General features: G+C 36.0%; 1 protein-coding gene across 6 annotated transcripts in view; it reads right to left on the bottom strand.

Moving 5' to 3' along the window:
* Positions 1-20,216, bottom strand: part of SWT1 (SWT1 RNA endoribonuclease homolog) — an 89,347-nt gene that overhangs the window by 68,879 nt on the left and 252 nt on the right. For 2 of the 6 annotated variants that reach the window (XR_003003931.1, XM_024751130.1), the window contains exons 1-9: positions 19,584-20,179; positions 17,283-17,384; positions 15,725-15,808; positions 14,147-14,205; positions 8,500-9,238; positions 4,650-4,709; positions 2,956-3,085; positions 1,898-1,999; positions 1,309-1,497 (exon numbers count right to left, since the gene is read on the bottom strand). Coding sequence is in view for 5 of the 6 variants with exons in the window: in XM_024751130.1 (XP_024606898.1) it covers positions 1,309-1,497; positions 1,898-1,999; positions 2,956-3,085; positions 4,650-4,709; positions 8,500-9,238; positions 14,147-14,205; positions 15,725-15,808; positions 17,283-17,375 (1,456 nt within the window). In the remaining variant the exon portion in view is untranslated. Of the gene's footprint in view, positions 1-1,308; positions 1,498-1,897; positions 2,000-2,955; positions 3,086-4,649; positions 4,710-8,499; positions 9,239-14,146; positions 14,206-15,724; positions 15,809-17,282; positions 17,385-19,583; positions 20,180-20,216 lie in introns of those variants that run through there. The other 4 variants (XM_024751133.1, XM_024751131.1, XM_024751132.1 and 1 more) reach the window with 4 other exon arrangements.

Here is a 20,216-nt window from a genome sequence, read left to right as displayed (position 1 = left end):
TACATATACAAATATTTCTGAGTTGGAATGAAACCAATTTTTAAAGAATGAAATATATACTCTAAATGTATGTATAAACTCTGCAGAGGCAACAGTGTTGCTTTACACACAGATCTTTTTCCAAATAGTTATATAAAACATGAAGAACAAGGGATGGGATAGGGAGGGTGGGAGGGAGACACAAGTGGGAGGAGATATGGGGATATATGTATACATATAGCTGATTCACTTTGTTAGAAAGCAGAAACTAGCACACCATTGTAAAGCAATTATACTCCAATAAAGATGTTAAAAAAAAATTAAAAAATCAGATAAAAACATGGGGGCTTCCCTGGTGGCGCAGTGGTTGAGAGTCCGCCTGCCGATGCAGGGGACGCGGGTTCGGGCCCTGGTCTGGGAGGATCCCACATGCCGTGGAGCAACTGGGCCTGTGAGCCAGAATTACTGAGCCTGCGTGTGCGATGAAGAGTGAACCCCGCTTGCCACAACTAGAGAAAGCCCTTGCACAGAAACGAAGACCCAACACAGCTATAAATAAATGAATTTAATTTTAAAAAATTGTATAAAAAATATAAAAACATGAAGAACATACTTAGGTTCTAAGATTTTTAAATGACTAAAAAAAAACTAATATGGAAAAAAATCAGGAGAAAATCTATAGACCTCTATAATAAAAATACCTCCTTATTACAGGTTCTGACAAACCAGAGGAAAACAATGCCTGCCTCTGCATTATATTAACTGCATGCAGTGATGATTAGAAACATAGATCACTTAGTGGCCTCATCACTCAACATGGTATTTTAAAAAAAGAATCCAAAGTACTGTAATATAGACAACTATGCATACAGAACTATACAGTCAGTCTCTGTGAAATATGGACATAACCTAAGAAGGTCTAGGAGAAGCATAAAAATAAAAATCAGGGCTTCCCTGGTGGCGCAGTGGTTGAGAGTCCGCCTGCCGATGCAGGGGACATGGGTTCGTGCCCCGGTCCGGGAAGATCCCACATGCTGCAGAGCGGCTGGGCCTGTGAGCCATGGCCGCTGAGCCTGCGCTCTGCAACGGGAGAGGCCACAACAGTGAGAGGCCCGTGTACCGCAAAAAAAATAAATAAATAAAAAATAAATAAAAATCAAAGGCCTCCAAACCAAGCCTAACAGAATATGCCAAAGCATCACTATGCCCTGCCATTTCACACTGTAATACTGTTAATTTTTTTTAAAGTTCTGCACCATTTCCCTTCATTAATGAGTCAGCGTCCAAACAAATCTTAATCAAGAAGCACCCTGAGAGAACAATACTTACAAAGTTTTTGAGATGCAAGTTGTATTGACTGACCCCATAGCTTTCTATCTTGATTTTTGAGACTGTCATGGATGAAATGAACGGCAGGTACAGCTTTGTGCTGGGCATGTTTCAGTAATTTTCCTGCCTTCATACGATCCAGCTCTTGCACAACAACCCAGGGAATTATTAACACAAGCCTGTCAAAGCCTAAAAAATAAAAAGATTTCTTAGATGTCAACAAATATGTATTGAGCTACTAAATCAAACTGCTATAGGAGAATTAAAAGTTTTAAAGAAATTCACAATCTGAATGAAGAGATAATAGATAAAAATAGGAACTAAAATCAGATATAAGTGTCAAGAGAATGTTACAAAAATAACTACTACTGGAAATCACAAAAGAGTAAGTTTTAGAAGCTAGGTTAACGTGTAAAGGCTTTTTTTTTTAACTTAAGTTGATTATGCTTCATATATATATACACACACATACTTAATAACATATCCAAATGGAAATAACTTTGCGGGGGGGGGAAACCCACATCACTGTTCATATAAAGTATCAACTCAAATAAGAAAATCAGAATTGGTAAATATGTTCTATAAATACCTGAGATTTCTGTTGTCTTCAAAATTCTAACAAATTTGAGATGATTCATCAGTATATTTGTGTCAACAACAATTAAAAGCTTTTTGTCTGAAGCAGTATTTGCTAGAGAAAAAGAGCAAAGTGAGGATTTCATGACATTTGATAACAGACTTGTATAATAACTACAATTTTGATATAACAGAACTTTGATAGCATTATTAAGGCAGTACTTTAGACAATAAAAACAAAAATGCATTTACTCCAATTCTTAAGAGAAAGAACAGTAATCAGTGTTTAATTATCCACCAATAGAATATTGTATATTGCTTACGGGTGGATTTTAAATCATAAATTAACTTGCACCAGCAGTAACTATGTTGCCAAACCCTGTACTCTATCACTGGTAGTTACGTACTTAGGAATCATAAGCTAATTTTAACGTACTCTGAAATATAACTGAAAAAACAAATATGTGTAAATGGAAGAAAAAAGATAATACTAGCACTGTTATTTCATAGGGTCATGTGAGGAACAGATAAGTTGATGCATAGGAAAACACTTAATAAATTGAAAAATGCAATGTGAATGTAACATAGCATTACTATTTTTACAAATACAATTCAAAGCAGTATATTAACATATTTTGGGTAATATCTATCATTATCTTCTCCAAGGAGTGAGAATAATCACAATTTTACTATATAAATAAGAAATCCATGAATATAATACCTTTGAGCAATTTGCATTATTTCTGATCAGTGCTTTACAAAGCTGAAATTGTTAAAAGTTATGATTAAGAGCAAAAATAAAAGACAGCTCATAACTCTGATTACTGCCCCTTGGCAAAAGGAGAAAGAGAAAATATGTCTAACTGCCTAATAATGTGAGATATATAAAGCAAATGATGATAAGACAAACCTTAGACCTGATTCCTGTAGCTAAAAGAAATATACTTTATTATTTCAAATAAGCACATTTTAACATTTTTCCTCTAAATATTATAAAAATTGAATGTCGGCACATTAATTCTTAAGAAAACATAGGAGATCATAAAATTGTCGTATGCATATAGGATATACCAGAAGAGGAATGTACATCATCTTCCACCAAGTCAATCTCCATACTTGTTAACTCTCCAGAAGGTGGAACCACAGGTAAATCCACACTTTTTCCCACACGTGCAGCGTGAAGCTCTTCTACAATCTGCATCTAAATTGCAAAAGACCCGCAGCAAAATATTTTGAATTAGTTTCTCTGCAGATTAGTAAGAGAAAAAAGCAATTAATTCTTAATTAATTCACTTAATATGAGATAGTTTGTGGAAAGAAAAATATTTACAAAAATATGAAAGCCACATGATAAAAGAATACAGATTTATAAACATACACAAGGTTTCTAATTTAGCTCTTCTCTTCTTAATTATTTCTGCAACCTTAGGCAAACATATTATTTAACAACCATGGGTCTCAGTTTATCTACACAACAGGAATATTAAATATCTGTATCCTTTTAGTATTTTTCATAAGGATTAAATGAAATAATGTGAAGAACCTCACACAGAGCCTAGTACAAAACAGACTTCCAAAACAAGTTAATTCTCATTCCCATTCTCACTTCAAAGTATTTTAGGAGCCAAATATGTTTTTATCTGGATGATGAGCGCTTTTCCTAAGATTTCTAAGATTGTTTATGAACCATCAAAAACTGAAATCCAGATCTTAATACCCTTCTCACTTCAGGGAAGTAGTTCCCTGATGTATTCTGATGCAAAGAAATTAAAGTATAATCTAACTTTAGAGCAGAGGTGAGAAATCTTTCTTCTCTCAAGGGGCATTGACCCAAAAGACATAAAAGTATAACTGACTGTCACAGATAAAAAGCAATCAGTATGGTTTTAAAGTCTCCTTTAAATAGAAAAACACAAAGTGTTCTATGAATCTAATTTTAATTTAGAAGCAGGGAAGATAAAATTGTATACAATAATTCTATGAGGTTCAACCAGGAGATTCTGGTTGAGAAATGAAGCAACAGGTAAAAAATAAATGTATGTGCCCTCATTTTCATTGAAGAAATGTCCATCTTGTTGCTAATTAGAAAAATGAGGCAAAACATGCTAATATCATACTGCATTTTGGCAAGCCAAGGCATAAGCATGCAAAAACATAACACTAATTTAAAATTCACGTAACTTGTGGGCCACAGGCTCCATGCTCTTTATTCAAAACAGATTAGAGGGGCTTCCCTGGTGGCACAGTGGTTGAGAATCTGCCTGCCAATGCAGGGGACACGGGTTCAAGCCCTGGTCTGGGAAGATCCCACATGCCGTGGAGCAAGTGGGCCCATGAGCCGCAACTACTGAGCCTGCGCATCTGGAGCCTGTGCTCCGCAACAAAAGAGGCCACGACAGCAAGAGGCCCGCGCACCACAATGAAGAGTGGCCCCCGCTCGCTGCAACTAGAGAAAGCCCTCGCACAGAAACGAAGACCCAACACAGCCAAAAATAAATGAATAAATTAATTAAAAAAAAAAGATACTCTGTCAAAACAGATTAGAGGTTATTAGAATAAAAGCCCAAAAGGTGATAAAGTAAATGTAAATACTTCTCCAAACAGTTTTTCATGGCTTCATAAAAACTTACGTATTGAATTAGGCAGTGATATCACTGTTATTTTCATACTATCAAGGTTTTTATACTCATTATATTTTATTGAAATAGGAACCCTTTGACTTAATTTCATTAAAAATATTCAAAGTAAATAAATATATCAGTAACCTCTTGATCTGTATCTTGAATACTTTCAAGTGACACTGAAGAACACGGTGCTTCAAAACTCTGAAATGAAAAGTAATTTTATTAGTTACGAAGCATATACCTAGAGTAAGGTTTTTCAACCTTGGCACTACTGACATTTGGGATCAGGTAATTCTTTGTTTTGGGGGCTATCCTATGCGTTGTAGGATGTTTAGAAGTATCTCTTCCCTCTACCCACTAGATATCTACCCACTCCCAACCTTGACAATCAAAAATGTCTCCATTCCTTTGCCCAAGCAATTTCAGTGGAGTAATAGAGATAAAATCTGATTGTAAATGGAGTTGAAGAGAAAAGGATTTATACTTCAGTTTAAAGACAAGTAAACTATGTTGTTTGGGAGTACATACTTAAACAGTCACAATAAAAAGAAAAACAATGAACTGAAAAAAAAAAAAATGTCTCCATCAAGTCAGTTGCCAAATGCCCTCCTAAGAGGCAAAACTGCCCCCAGATGAACAATTGCCCCTAGAATAGAAAAGCCTCATTCTATTAAGTTATGAAACATAGTAGAAATTCTTTAGGGTTTACTCATCTATATATATACATTCCTAAAAATACTCGTATTCTAGGATAAAACATGTCACCCTAAGAAACACAACAACCATGGCAAAGGTAAAAAGAGCTGGCCTTCGGTGGTGGGAAATTTTTATCCAGGAGTAAGTAAGCCATTTATAAAAGTGACATGACAAAACAAAGGGAACTTGAAGATTATTATATGGCTGAGGGAGGAAAAGCTGAAAAATGTTATCATTTATGGGTGTTTTATTTTTTGTCTCCTAGCAAAGATTGAAAATCTCAATTTTTCACTGGCACTTTTGGTGAGTGGATGAGACTTACTCAACCCTACATACAGGTGACAAGGAACTCAGCAAAAGCCACTACTAAACGAAATCATCTTCTAAGAATTCTCCAAGCACCAAACTCACACGCATTTTACAAGACACTGTATAAAAATTACAGACCCTCTTTAAACAAGTGTATCATATGTTGCTTTATTGGGAATTCAGCTTCTACCCAAACTACCTAACATCAATCTTCACCTGATACAACAACACCACATACATCACACACATAGGCCCATTATAGCTTTACTATTCCATGACCCTGGGTTTTATAATGCCTTTTCCACCTGACTTTAAATCTCACTAGAGCTTTAGGTTCTTTTCAGCTAAGGAGTGCCAACCAAGCTAGAGATTATTATAGAACTTCCTGAAACTCATGACATTTGAAGTCTTTTCATTCTTTTACTACTACCCTTCACTCTCGTTGATCACAGGTCACTTTCAGTGATTTCAATAAACTTTCTGTTACCTCCAAATCCAGAAAAGTTCGTGTCAGTTGTCCTGGAAAACCTCCTCCTTATTATAAAAGAAAGTCTTAGTGGGTGTTAAATGTTTGCCTTCCCCTACCATGCTTTATTAAATACATGTACCTGGATAAAGCCTTCCCTAGAGATGACAAAAGGGAATAACAATAATGATGGTATAAATGGTTTTATCTGCTAGAGTGATTCCGAACTAAAAACCTGATTATACTGCTTCCCTGACTACATTTCAATGGCTCTGTACTATCTACAAGATAAAAAACCAACTCTCCCATGAGAGATAAAGAAATCCATTTTCTGGACCCTCACTTCCTCCCCAATTCCCTCTTCTATAGATTCTTTACACAACTCAAGTCAAAATGAACAACTTAAGTGCCCACGTAGGCTCTTGCCATGCAATTTCATAACTCTGGGCCATTACACAACTGGTCCTCTCCCCTGACAGGACGACACTTCTATTCTTTGCTCTACACATTTTTCAATACCAAGCTTAAGAACCTCCACCTTAATAAGCCCTTCCTTAACTCACTCCCAAATTTATACTAATACCAGCCAAATTCCTAGGGCTCTAGTATTTACTTCACTGTATTTGCAATTGTATTTGTTTACTAATCTACCTCCCTGGGAACTTCTTGAGGGTAAAAAGCATCTTATTCATCTCTAAATGCCTAGAACCTAACACATAATAGGTATCTTTAATTAATGTTTGATAAACTGATGAATCTCTACCCCACAGACTCATAAGAATTAAGTGGGATACCACTTATAAAAGTGGCCTATAAACCACAAATCTCTAGAACGTTAGTTAGCAATGGTGAGGGGATGATGCAAACTGAGAAGGGTCTGTATCAAAGGACTATATAACCTAAGAAACAAAATAAGTCACTTTCTCCTAGGAAAGCATAACAGGATTACTAAATCCAGAAAATACAGTTATTTCTTTGTAAAGTACACTCATTATTTTAGGAAGATAATTATCTACTGAGGAATATATGAGGAAAACAAAACAACAAATATAATATTAAGATGATTAGCTACTGTCAATAATATGCTAAAGATAATATATTCAAGATAAGAACAATATTTACTTGCTGCTCCTGTGTCTACATGACTTTGAGTCAGATAAGACTGCTATCAAGGGAATATAAAGAGTTTTAATTCCAATAACTGAAAAGTAATCATGCAAAAATTGCTTCCCCTACAACTTAATATTCATGCTATGTACCTCTTTTGGTTTGTGTAGCAATTCTACACAGAGAGCAAAAAAACCTGTAAGATGCAGTGCAGGGATTTCTCATACTGTTCCTCAGATGTACAGCACGAGGGGAACACCAAACAATGATACAAAGATGTTTGGTAAACATACTGGAAAATTCAGATTCCTTGCTTGCATGCTACTCTACAGAACTGGTTATAGAGCACAAGAAGAAAACTGTAGCTTTCCTTTAAGAAAGCAATAAAAAGAACAAACTCAATTCTTTCCTTCTTTGGACTCCTTCAAGTTCAGTCAACAAAGAGTACTCTCTCTCAAGCTCTTCTGGCCTCCCTAGTTACAATCCCTACATTTTTCAAAGGAAGTATCTTATACTACACTCTGTAGTCTTGATTCCTAAAAGTAGGTAGGCTCCACCACCACCTGTTTTTAAGCAGTCTCTAAATTTCAGAACTTCTGAAGTTCCAAAGTTCTAAAAGTTGTCTTAAAGGTATCAATAAATAATTTTATTTGCCATAGAAACAAGGCTGTAGCAATTAGGTTCTCAAATTAGTCCACAAATGCTGACTTATTACATAATTTAGAAGCAAAACAAGATATGCCAAGCTTTCTAGCCTGGATCTCTGTACACATAGTTCCCTTTGCCTGGAATATCCCTGCTTCTCCCATCTCACTCCATCTTGTCTGCACGTGAATAACTCCTATTCAATCCTCAGTTCTCAGTTTACTTGTTATCCCCTCCAGTAAACCTTCCTGAATTAATCCCTCCACGGTGCACCAAGGCCATGTTAATCCCCTGCTGTGTATTCCCATATTAGGTGATAAGTACTGATCAGACCTGAGGTGGCTGTTTCTGTGCTCCTCATATTAAGTAAGTCTCTGAAAACAAAGACAGTGATTGTGGTGCCTGGCATACAGGGCATTCAAAAAAAAATTTGTTAAACGAATAGCTATTTGGAATAATAACCCCTGGATGTTCTATAGTTCCTGGAGTTAGAGAAGAGCCTAAGACTGTCACAGTGCTTTTCTGATAGAACGATCTATAATGGCTTCTTTCTGTATTTTTACACATTCCCTCTTATTTTGGATCCTTGATACTTGCCAGGATGGCCTCCTAAGGAAGTTGGAATTATCGTGGTAAAATAAAAGAATCAACATTATCTTGACTAAATAGAATCAGCTCTCTATGATCATTATCTATAATAGAAACAACACAAACCTAAGTACATTAAAACTCTTTGCTAAAGTCTATATTCATTTTGCACTACCTTACCTTGGTTAGGTTTTCACTAGAACTTGAATCATTACTTCTTTGATGCTCATGATATTTTCCTTCCCACTCACGAACAGTCTGCTTATACGTGGAATCTGAAAATAAATGTTCACTTTTGTGCCTTGTCAAATTTAATGAAAACTGGGAGCCTTCCAGGCATTCTTTTTTCTCCTGCTTGGTCTTCAACGTGTTAGAATCTAAACTGAAGACATCTTCTTCTACAAGCTTCTGAAGGGTTTCACGGGATTCTCCTAGGATTTTGAAATTGATCATTCTTCTTCTAGATTCGAGGGGTTCCTTAATTATCTTGTTGGACTTATAATCCTGAGAAAATTGGATTCTCTTGCATTTCTCCAAAACATATTTTTCAGAACTGTCTCTAAATTTATTGTACCTTTCTTTCTTGAGTTCCTTCAACTTCTCCCTCTGAGCAAGTAGATGAGGCCATTTTTTTTCACTTGCCTGGCCTTCAGCTTTAGGTCTCACATCTTTGGCAATCTTAGGACTGCTAAAGTTTTTAATTCCACGGTCCAGCTCACTCTTAACATTTGTCAATTTAATATCTTTAACTTTAAAATCTACACATTTACTTATACCTTTTTTAGTTCCATTTGAAGAAGGACTCTGAGAAATAATATGATTATCATTTGAGTATGATGTTTCTTGGAGTTTAACAAGTCCTTGGCATGAAGAACTAATTTTTGGTCTCTTTCTTGGAGTGTCAGTTTCTACATTCAGTCTGTAAAGCAGCACAGAAAACTAGGTTACATTACAATTGTACCTGATAATATGTAATATTGCACTGTATCATTTTAGTGAGGAAGTGAAAGAACTGGCCTGATAGGAACTTCATAAAAAGTAAGAAATGGCTACATTAAGAATGAAGTGGAAAGGATTACTCAACAAACGGTTATTGGAAGAACTGGTTTGCTATTTGGAAAAAAACCCACAAACGTACAGCTTTATATAATACCAGATGGTATAATTTCAAACAGATTAAACAATTAAGTGCAAAATAATTATTATTTCCATAACTGCTCTACTTCATATTAAATACTTAAAAACCATAGAGGAAAAAGGGAATATTTATCTGATTTCTTAATAGAGAACTTCCTAAACTTAATAGCAGTGGGAAAAATCACAAAGGAAAACAGTAAACATAAATGACTATTTACTTTAAAACTTTAGCATATTAAAAAATAATAAAATTAAAAGAACTTGGAAATGGTATTTACTACATATGTGACAGCTTATTAGCCTTAGTAAATAAAAAGCTCATCAAAACGTACTAAGGGCTTCCCTGGTGGCGCAGTGGTTGAGAGTCCGCCTGCCGATGCAGGGGACATGGGTTCGTGCCCCGGTCTGGGAAGATCCCACATGCTGCGGAGCGTCTAGGACCGTGAGCCATGGCCGCTGAGCCTGCGCATCCGGAACCTGTGCTCCGCAACGGGAGAGGCCACAACAGTGAGAGGCCCACGTACCGCAAAAATAAAAAAAAAAGTACTAAGACTCTAAACAAACATATGGACACCAAGGGGGGAAAGTGGTGGGGCAGGGGTAGTGGTGGGATGAATTGGGAGACTGGGATTGACATATATACATTAATATGTATAAAATGGATAACTAATAAGAACCTGCTGTATAAAAAAATAAAATTCAAAAAATAAAGTACTAAGACTCTAGAATAAGGCATAAACAGAAAATTAATGAAAGAGAAAAAGGGAATAGCTAATAAACACTTTGGGGAAAAAAGTCTGACTTCCCTAGAAGTCACAGACATGCTAATTACAACATACCATTTTCTTCTATCAAATTAGCAAAGATTTTTAAATAACATTAAACACCAGCAAGAAATTGTAAAATGGACCCTCTCATATGTTGCAAGTGGAAATGCAAAATGATTTAACAGTTACACAAAGGAATCTGACAATATAATTAAGAATTCTAAAAATGTTCTTATCCTTTGACTTCTTAGTAATTCGCACTTTAGAAATTCTATACCAAGGAGGAAAAAAAGCAGAAATGGACTAAAAAATAATAACAGCAAGATATTCAATTCAGGGCTATTTATAAGAGGAAAAAATCAGGTACGAGATAAATGCTAAAATTTTTGAAATGACTAAAAAACATGTCATTCTAGCGAATATGATAGAGTGTCACAGTCATTTCAAATGATGTTTATGAAAAGTTTTCAATGACATAACGAAACATACTGATATAATATTAAGCAGAGAACAAGTAGGGTACAAATCTCTATACATAATGCGGTCTCAACAGTTTTCTAGCATAGTAAAAAAGCTAGAAAGAAATGTGCTAAAAAGTTTTAGAAGCAGCAATAGCTAGAAGTGATAACATTTTCCTGCTTAATAAAACTAGATATTACTTTGTAGTCAGAAAGAAAGGGGGAAAAAATTCGACGAACCACAATCCATTAATTTATATCAGTAAATCCTTAAGTGCCTTTTAGGTACCTGTCACTCTGCCGGGCACTGGGAGGGAGCGGAGGACATAACAAATACAGTCCGTACCCGCAATTAATTTACCGTCCAGCAGGGGAGAAAGAGATGGTAAATAAGTGACTTTTCAAATAATTAATTATGCAAGAGCAAACTATAAACATCTCAGAATTTCTATAGGAGTTTCACCTGAGTCTTCATCTGGTTTTACTTTCTTTACTATCTCTTTCTACAAAAAGACTGCCTATCATTATTTATCTGTTAATAAGTAGCAATAAAACAAAACTTTAATAGGACCCTAGCTTGACACTTAATAGTATATCATATAAGACATCAACGGCATTAAAGAAAAATCAGAAAAACAACAAACAAAAGAAAAATTTTAACAGGACCCTGTAGTTTTCTGAGCAGTTTAAAATTCCTATTTTATTTTTTTCTTCACAATGGCCCTGTACTGCATATTTCACAGCAATCTATGCACCATGGTCCATATGGTCATAATTAATAAAAACTCAGCATTATAATACCTTTTAAAAGACCAACAAAATTAAATCTTAGAAGTTACCTCTCATCAACTAGTTTTGCAAAATGCTATATTGTGATAATGTAGTTGTGTATTTGCAACCCAAAATACTAAAGTTCTGAGATCTTTTTAGACATGTTAGACATATAGCAAATACTTATTTTTTATGAATGACTTAAGCATAAACTCAGTATCAGCTGAAGCTAAATATCACCATCCTAGATTGAACTCTTGTGATACAAAAATAAATGTGAAATCTTGTCAAAAATTTAATTGTTATAATTAGATTATTTTAAAATTTAGTAACCAATGTTTTATTTTAATTTTTTTGGCTATGCCACGCAGCATGTGGGGTCTTAGTTCCCCGACCAGGGATCGAACCCATGTCCCCTGCAGTGGAAGCACGGAGTTTTAGCCACTGGACCACCAGGGAAGTCCTAAAATTTAGTAACCAATGTTTTAAAACATGATACACAGCAAGAAAAATAATTGCTCAACATTACCAGTGGCTAGATTACTCCATTAGCCATCATAATGCACATTTAGGATATTAAATCACATACTTACTTTCAACTTAGGTCAAATGAAGAATAAAGTACTTTTTGGTTAATTCTGCCAATAATGGGTACTGCTGATGGCAACAGTACCATCTCTCTAATACTAACTGAGATAAAACTTATCTCCTTTTCAACTCCTAGACTTGGCCAATGGTTATGATGCAATTTTTATTGAAGAAATCCCACAAACTCTGTGCAAGCTGACGAAATGCTTTCTGAATACTTTCAAGAGACTGCTGCCTTTGCTTATATTTTTATTGCTAATAAATTCAACCAAGGATCTGGAATTGTGGTAACAATACAATGTAACTGGCTTTCAGCATGACAAAATTCTCTCTGATTTTCCACCTACATCTCAGCTTTCAACGTTTGCACATCAATTTCAGGACCTTTCCTGTAGTTGAATAGGGAGATCTTTTCGGAAGATGCCATGTATCATAAAGAAATATTTATAACCTTAAGGCAAATAAGTTTGTTTACTACTCCAGGAAGTAAACAACAATCTCAAATGAATCATTTTCTCTGCAAGCAACCAATGGTCATGAGAAATCCCGCATTACTGATATTGATATCTACTAAGCACGGTATTACAGCTTTCTTTTGTCCAATCAACGTTTCAAATATATATCACATTGTTTAAATGCACGACAAGGTCATTCTGAAGTATATTGTATGCCGTACACTTTTGTCTTTGACAAAAGAAAATTTCACTACGAGTTACATCTAAACTACTCACCAACATCTGAAAGTAAATAATCAGAGATTAACAATAAATCTAGATGCTTTGCACTGTTCATGTTACTGATATTGTTACCCTGATTAGATACGGTAATAACTCACACAATAGCATGGTCATTGATCACACTTGGGTTCAGAGATACAGAAATGTCATTGAATAAGACATTCAACTATTCAGTGATGGAAGGGCTGAAGCCAAGTAGCAGATTTTGAGTAAATACTGACGCCAAGTTGAACTTCATTGCATCCTTAGAATAATTTTGATCCTATTCTCAAAATAATTCAACATTATTTTTTCCTCTTCCCAGAGACTATATGAATAAGTCCAAGGGGGTTGAGTATACAGATCAGAACTCCATTTACACTCTTATACATGGATATAAAATCAAGGCTAGAAAATGTGTTCTTAAGCAAAAGGTAACTAGTGAAAAATCAGGCAGTGTTTTCAAACTTAAAGTTTTTTTAAAAAACCAGATACTAGTACAAAAGGCATTAAAAATCTGAAAAATTTAGAAAGTGATAGTCAATATAACATGAAATTTCTGACAGAGTATACTTCAACAGATAATAATATAGAGACAAAGATTCACAAAAAAAAGAAGATGATTCAAAAGAAAAACTGAAAGAGAGTCAGAGGCAAGCTGGATTTTTTGATTTTAGCAAACATTAACTGAGCTTGTCAGGGAAGCAGAAGTTTTATTCATAGATTTAAGCCACTTTAATTGTTTTCCTGTAACTCTTTATTTTCAGAGAAACTTTGATCTTACCAACTTTTATCATGCATTATACTTTTTATACTTATTTACCCCCATTAGTGGCAAGAATTCCTTCACCACAAAATTCTCTAAATTTTTTATCCAAAGAACACAGAAAACTAAGGAGAAATAATCTCCATTATTTCTAACACTATTCCCCAAGTTCTCTAGTTGTAGCCATAACCTGTTTTTAATTAACGTGGTTTTAGACCCTTACCAATTCAATAAGTTACATATTCTCTTAATGGGTAATATGCAAAGATAATTTATCCAAAATTATTAAATCAGCCTCATAACCTCTTCCATTACTATATATAATGAAGTTATATATCTTATAAGGGTGCGTCAAAATCAAATTATTTGAGATAAAAATTTACATTTTATTTGAAAGTAGTATTTACATAGCATAGAATTCTGATAGACTTTTCATTTCACTCAACTTTTTCTTAAATTTATACAACTATTAAGAAAATTAACCATAATCTGTGATTTAGCTATAAATATTTGCATGCAAAGCAGTACTAAACAAAATAAAGGATTTTGCGAATCTAAGTATTTACTCTCACAATTCAAAGCTAAAAAAAAGTGAAAATATATCAAGAAAAAGAGAAAACTTACCTTTTCAGTTCTTGTCTTCTTTTTACATTACAGTACAGAATATCTGTATCATCTGATTTCTGAAAGAAAAAAAGATATCATTTAGGAAATATAAATTGTGCACCGGGGAAGGAGATTGGGAGACGGTATTTTTTCCATACCTATGTGTTACTGAATAGGTTGACACAATAATTTAATAAATCTTTCCAATAATCTTGTGAGACAGCTATTATTATCATCTCCATTTTACAGATAAAGTACCCAAGGCTCAAACAGAGCAAAAATATCCTCAACATCACAGAGCAAGTTAATAGCAGAGCCGTGATCTGAAACCAGATCTGTCTACCCTCTCTATTCTACCACCCTGTCTCTCTATATATTCTGGGGACAAGAGCTAGGCACAAGAAAAATAATAGAGAAAGAGGGTATAGTCCCTGTCCTAAAGAGTTCAGAGTACAGTAAAAGGGTAAAGTAGAAAGAAGTAGAAGGATATGTACAAATAACCTAATATAAAGGACATAAGTATCAAAGCAGGACAATAAACAGTAAGTTGTAAAAAGAGTTCAAAACCTCAAACACCAAAAGTTGGAATGTACCTAGGAAAAAAAGGTAGACAAAAAATATGCTAAATATTGAACATATATTGAATAAAGATTAATGGGTAAAAGAAAAAGGCACTCTCAGTTAAAAATGCTTAGGCATTCTAAGAAGCTGGAGGTTACTGGTGTAAATTCAGCAGAGAGAAAATAAACTTGCCTCGCTAGAAGCAGGACTGTTTTGAGGAAGAAGAAAAATGAAAACTGGATAGTTAAGGTGTGACCAAATTTAAGAGGGTCCTAAATGATAAACTAAAAAAGTAAATGAAGATTTTTCAACAGAGGAGAAATATGATGAAATCAGTGTTTTAAGAAGTTTAATAAAGCAAGAATAAATTGCAACAGCAGTTTCATTATGTGAAAACAAATTCTTAAAAACCCAATTCTGCATTCATGGAACTTTCACAACTACCTTCTCTTATTACCTACAAAAATTGTGTAGCTATCCTGATATACACCTACCTCCCACTTGAATATGATGAGTACTTCACAACCACCCATGTACTAGGTTAATGTGTTTGGTCTGCTGTCACTGTTTCAAATTACTTGTGAGACAGTGGAAAGAAATCTGGACTTGGCTCTGTTGCTGCAAATAATTTTGTGTCCTTTGACAAATCACTTAACTTTCTGGATCTCTATTTCTGAATCTGAAAATGGAAACACTGTATGTGCCTTGGCTATCTCAAAATGAAATTGTAAAGATAAATATAACCATATATGGGGAAAGACCTAAAAACTGTCTAAATTTATATTCATGCTGTCTAATCCTGCATAATAGGGTCTATTAGCACAAAGAAACAAAGAACTTGATAAATGCTTTTTAGTGAGCAGCAGAAAGAAAAAACTCGTTTTCTGTCTATCAGCTACCAAAAAGTAAGAATAATATAAAGAAAAAAATTAATGGAAAAGTAGTGGGGGAATTTATATCATAAACCTTCTAACTGCACATTAAAACTTAAATATAAATAATTTTTAGAGTTAGTTACAGTAGCTAAACACTCACCAGTTTTCTCTTCTCTGTTGAAACTGATATTACAGAACAAGGTGAACTAGTAGAATTTGCTGAGGTTTTTTTCTCTTTCTTATCCTAAGAATGCCATTTGGAAAAAAGGGAAGAAAAGCACAAAATAAAGCACAGCATAAGAGAGCATTATTTCATCACTTACTATAAATCAAGATTCTTTCTACATTAATAATAAATTTCAGAGAACAATGTTTAAGGGCATACAAACATTGGGAAGAGGAAGAAAGACCCAACTAGAAATCAGAAGATGTAGGTGCTATTGAACTAGGGATGAGATGGGATACAGGCGCTACAGCAGAAGGCTGCAGACGACTCAGACAAGGACATTGAGAAGTGGCACTGCCATGGTGGAATTCCATCTTCTACAAAGCAAAACCATATATCCAGTTATTTTTCAGTGGATCCTGAATTCAATAGACCCAGGACAAACATATTTTGAGTACCTACCATGTATCAAAGACATTCTTCTAGACAGTGAGGACAGATTAATGAAAAAACAATAAAAGTCCCTGCCCTCATGGAGGTTAAAAACTAGTGCAGGTATTTACAAATAAGCAAATAATATATTTAGTGTGTCAGATGATGCTATGGAAAAAAAAATAAAGCAGAGAAAGGGGTCAGGAAGGGCTGACAAGGCAAGGGTGAGGCAGTTGCAATTTTAAACAGAGTAGTCAAAAAAGGCCCCACTGGTAAGTTGACTTCTGAATAGAGACCTAAAGAAATGAAGGAACAAACTCTGTGGATATCTAGGGAAAATTTTTCAATTCAAAGGGAGTAACAGCAAGCACAAAGTCCCTGAGGCAGGAATGTGCCTGGCTTATTGGAACAACAACAAGGAAGCCAAGAAGTGGAGAAAGCAAAGAGAGAATGTAATGGAGATGAGATGGGGAGAGTAGTTCACTTTGTCAGCCCCAGCAAGGACTTCAGCTTTTTCTCTGAAGCGGAAAACCATGAGAGAATATTGAGCAGAGGAGTGACATGATCTTACAGTTTAATAGGATCACTCTGCTGTTATGTCAAGAACACAAGAAGGCAAAGGTGGAAGCAGGGAGATCAATTTAGAAACTACTGAAATAACCTAGGAAAGCAAGTTGATTGCCTGGATCACGGTGATAGAAGTAGAGGCGAGAGTCAGACTCTGCTGTTAGAATTTGCTGATAGATGGGATGCAGGTAGAGCATGATGACCAGGGTTCCGGCCCAAGCAACTGAAAGAATGTTACTGAAGTTTACTATGCTGCGAGAACTGAGGCTGGGCACTTGAAAGATTATAGTTTAAGAAGATGAGAAGGAAGCACAAAGGACACCGCCAAGCCTCAGTTTCTTCATCTGTATAATTGGGATAAAAACAGTACCTACCTCATAGAGCTGTGAGGAATAAATAAAATAATGCAAGTAAAGAATGAGAATAACAAGTGACTTTTTCTGGGTCAGAAGGGAAGAACAAAATATTTACATATCTCATTTTAAAACTGAGGTGTATTTTTTTCATTACACAAAAATAAACTGTAAAAAAGGGTATCTTTAGGGCAACAAACCAGAATTCTTACTTCTTCATCAACATTGGGTGATGGGGCAGTGCCTTTTCTCAGAGATTTCTCTTTTTTTCCGTAAGATTCTTTGCTGGACATTTTGAAAAGCTAAAATAAATATCAAAAGCACATTATGTTTTACCACTGCCACAACAAAAACATTAGAAACTATTTTTTTCAGTTCCTTAAAGACTGGAGTTTTACAAAATAATTTCCATATTTTACCCATTCTCAAGGTGACAGGATTCTCTCATTGTTCCACTTTATTTTACTTATATTCTCCCTCATAATGATCTGTTCCTCTCCTTCAGCTTCATCTATTACCTTTTTAGGAATGACTCTCAAAACTATGCCTTTAGCCCTGACTTCTCTCTCAAGCATCACAACACCATTTCCAACTGCCTGCCAGACTGCTGTATTTTGCCCCACCTATATATACCTCAAAACCAACTAGACAAAAGTCTTCATTTTCCCAACACACCCTCCATCACTCACTGAGTGCGACTTCAGGCAAAATACATATGTTTTTTGAGCCCTAGTTTCATTATATGTAAAACAGAGATAACTCATCCGAGAAGGTTTTTGAAGAACTCAGATGAAACTATGGATGTAAAGATACCTTGTACAGGATAGTACACAGTAGGGTCTTAACAAATACTGGCTTACGTGGTTGTCTTTCTTCTACACCCTGAGCTTCTTGAAGAATAAGCTGTATTGAAAACTGAGGTGTTCACAAATGCCTGCTGAGTGAATGAATGAGTGAATTTTTCTTCCCCAGAATATTCATTGTTCATTCTGAGTCACTTCCAACTCTTGCTGATCCAGTCCCTCTGTCCACTTCCCATCCCAGTCTCACTTTTCCAGCCCTGTTCTGGATCAAGTCTATACTGTTAGTTACTGATAGTAAAAAAAACAAACAAACACACAAACATAGTCATTCCTTATGGTCATAAACACTCTCAAGATAGTGTATACAACCATCCTGTACTGGAACGTAGAGGCCAGAGACTGGGAATATCACCAGGTTTGTTGGGGCAAGAGGATGTAAAAGGGGTCCAGAAGCAAAGTCCAAAGGAGAGTTTATTGCTGGCAGTAATATGTATTGACACTATGAACATAACAAAGACTAGAAACCAAGCAATTGCAACTACTCCTGGTCAGTCACGATCACACTAAGTGAAGTTCTATAAAAGAATGATCAATCACGCTAAATCAAACTTTTAGAATGTTTTGATGATTACGGAAGGAAGAATAAAAATGCTTATAGCTAACAAAAATCTAATAATAATAAAAATTAATAAAAGAGTAGCCAACATAAACTTCTAAGAACAAATTCTAAATTACCCAGAAATTCTGCTTTGTAAGATAATTTATGGCAGTAATTGATTTCACAGTTGAGCTTTCAGATTAGAAGAATAATCTTCATTTCTCTTTCTTGTTCCAAGGATCCCATTCCATGGGGGACTTGGTGGGGGGTGAAGCGGGGAAAGGCATAATGAAAAATAATAACTTCCATGAGATAAACTGCTTAGAGGCAATGGACTGGTTATGTTACCTTTTACAATTTAAACCCATTCACATTGTGCTGTGAATACAAAAAAAACACAATTGAACCTGTTACCCATAAGACAAATTGAAAAAAAACACTGCAGATAGTGGACTATCAAAGGAAAAACACCCATATGTGTACTATGACAAATGATTTATACTCATATTAGTGTGAAATTCATATTGATTCTATGGAAATCAGAATACAAACTAAATGAGGGGAGACTTCCTGTGCCGGCCAGTCTCCAAAATGGCTCCTGATGATCTCTGCTACCTGGTAATTACAGTTTTATGTAGCCCCCTCTCACAATAAATAGAGACAACCCACGTAACCAACAGGATATTGCTATATGGTAGTATGTGGCTAGGTCTAATGACATTGTGGCTTCTGCCTTACTCTCTATCTTGAATTGTTCACTCTAGGGAAAGCCAACCACCATATCATGAGGACATTCAAGTAACCCAAAAAGAAGGCCACCAAGGAAGAACTGAGACCTCTTGCCAAAAATGAATTGACTGCCAGGCATGTGAATGAGCCACCTTTGAAGCTGATCCTGCAGCCCTAAGCAAGCCTTCACATGGCAGCATCCCTGGTCGGTATCTTCACTGCAGTCTCATGAGACCCAGTGCCAGATACACCCAGAAAGCCATTTCTGAATTCCTGACCCATACAAACTGTGAAGTAATAAATGTTTTTGTTGTTTTATGCCACTAAGTTTTGAGATAACATAGGCAGCAACAGGTAAGTAATATACTCACTTAATACGATTCTTCCAAACTCTGAAGATACCTTCTTCAGGATGTCTCAGAGAGTAAAGGCAAGAGAAGGACGGGGGCCGGGGAACTCACTTGCATACGACTTGAGGAACGTGAATCGCATCAGTCAAGTGCCCCGAAGCTCAACATATTAACGAGCTTTGGGTATTAACAGCCTAAATATAAGCACAGGGCACTCCCCCCGCCCCCATCCCGCCAAATTCCCTATCCGTAGGAATCTTACAGCCACGGCGCAGCGCTGATACTGGGAATACGTAGGTTAGGGCAAAAATAAAAACAAAAGGAAAAGTGTTCGGGTCACGGTGTGCGTGAAGGTGCGAAATAAGGAGCAGACACCCGACTGACAGGCGAGCCTGTCAGCGTCCTGTAAACCGCCTAGGCCCACGGGTTCGCGTACGAACAGACTTCACCCTAGCCGGGGCGAGGGGCAGCCCCAGAGGAAGGGCCGGGCCAGAACCCCACCCTCCATAGAGCAGGCTCAACCCCGGGCCCGCCCCCAGAGTCGCCCAGCCCAGGCTCGAAGGGACACGGAATCCTCCGTCCGTCCCGCCGGCCGCCCGCTACGGTACCGGAGTGAGGCGCGGAGCCTGCCCAGCGTAACGTCAACGATTCCCC

This window comes from Neophocaena asiaeorientalis, unplaced genomic scaffold (genome assembly GCF_003031525.2).
Source record: "Neophocaena asiaeorientalis asiaeorientalis breed wild unplaced genomic scaffold, Neophocaena_asiaeorientalis_V1.1 scaffold67, whole genome shotgun sequence".
In the NCBI taxonomy this organism is placed as follows: Eukaryota; Metazoa; Chordata; class Mammalia; order Artiodactyla; family Phocoenidae; genus Neophocaena; species Neophocaena asiaeorientalis.
The sequence above is the reverse complement of the archived record's forward strand: the minus strand, read 5'-3'. Positions and strand labels throughout refer to the sequence as shown.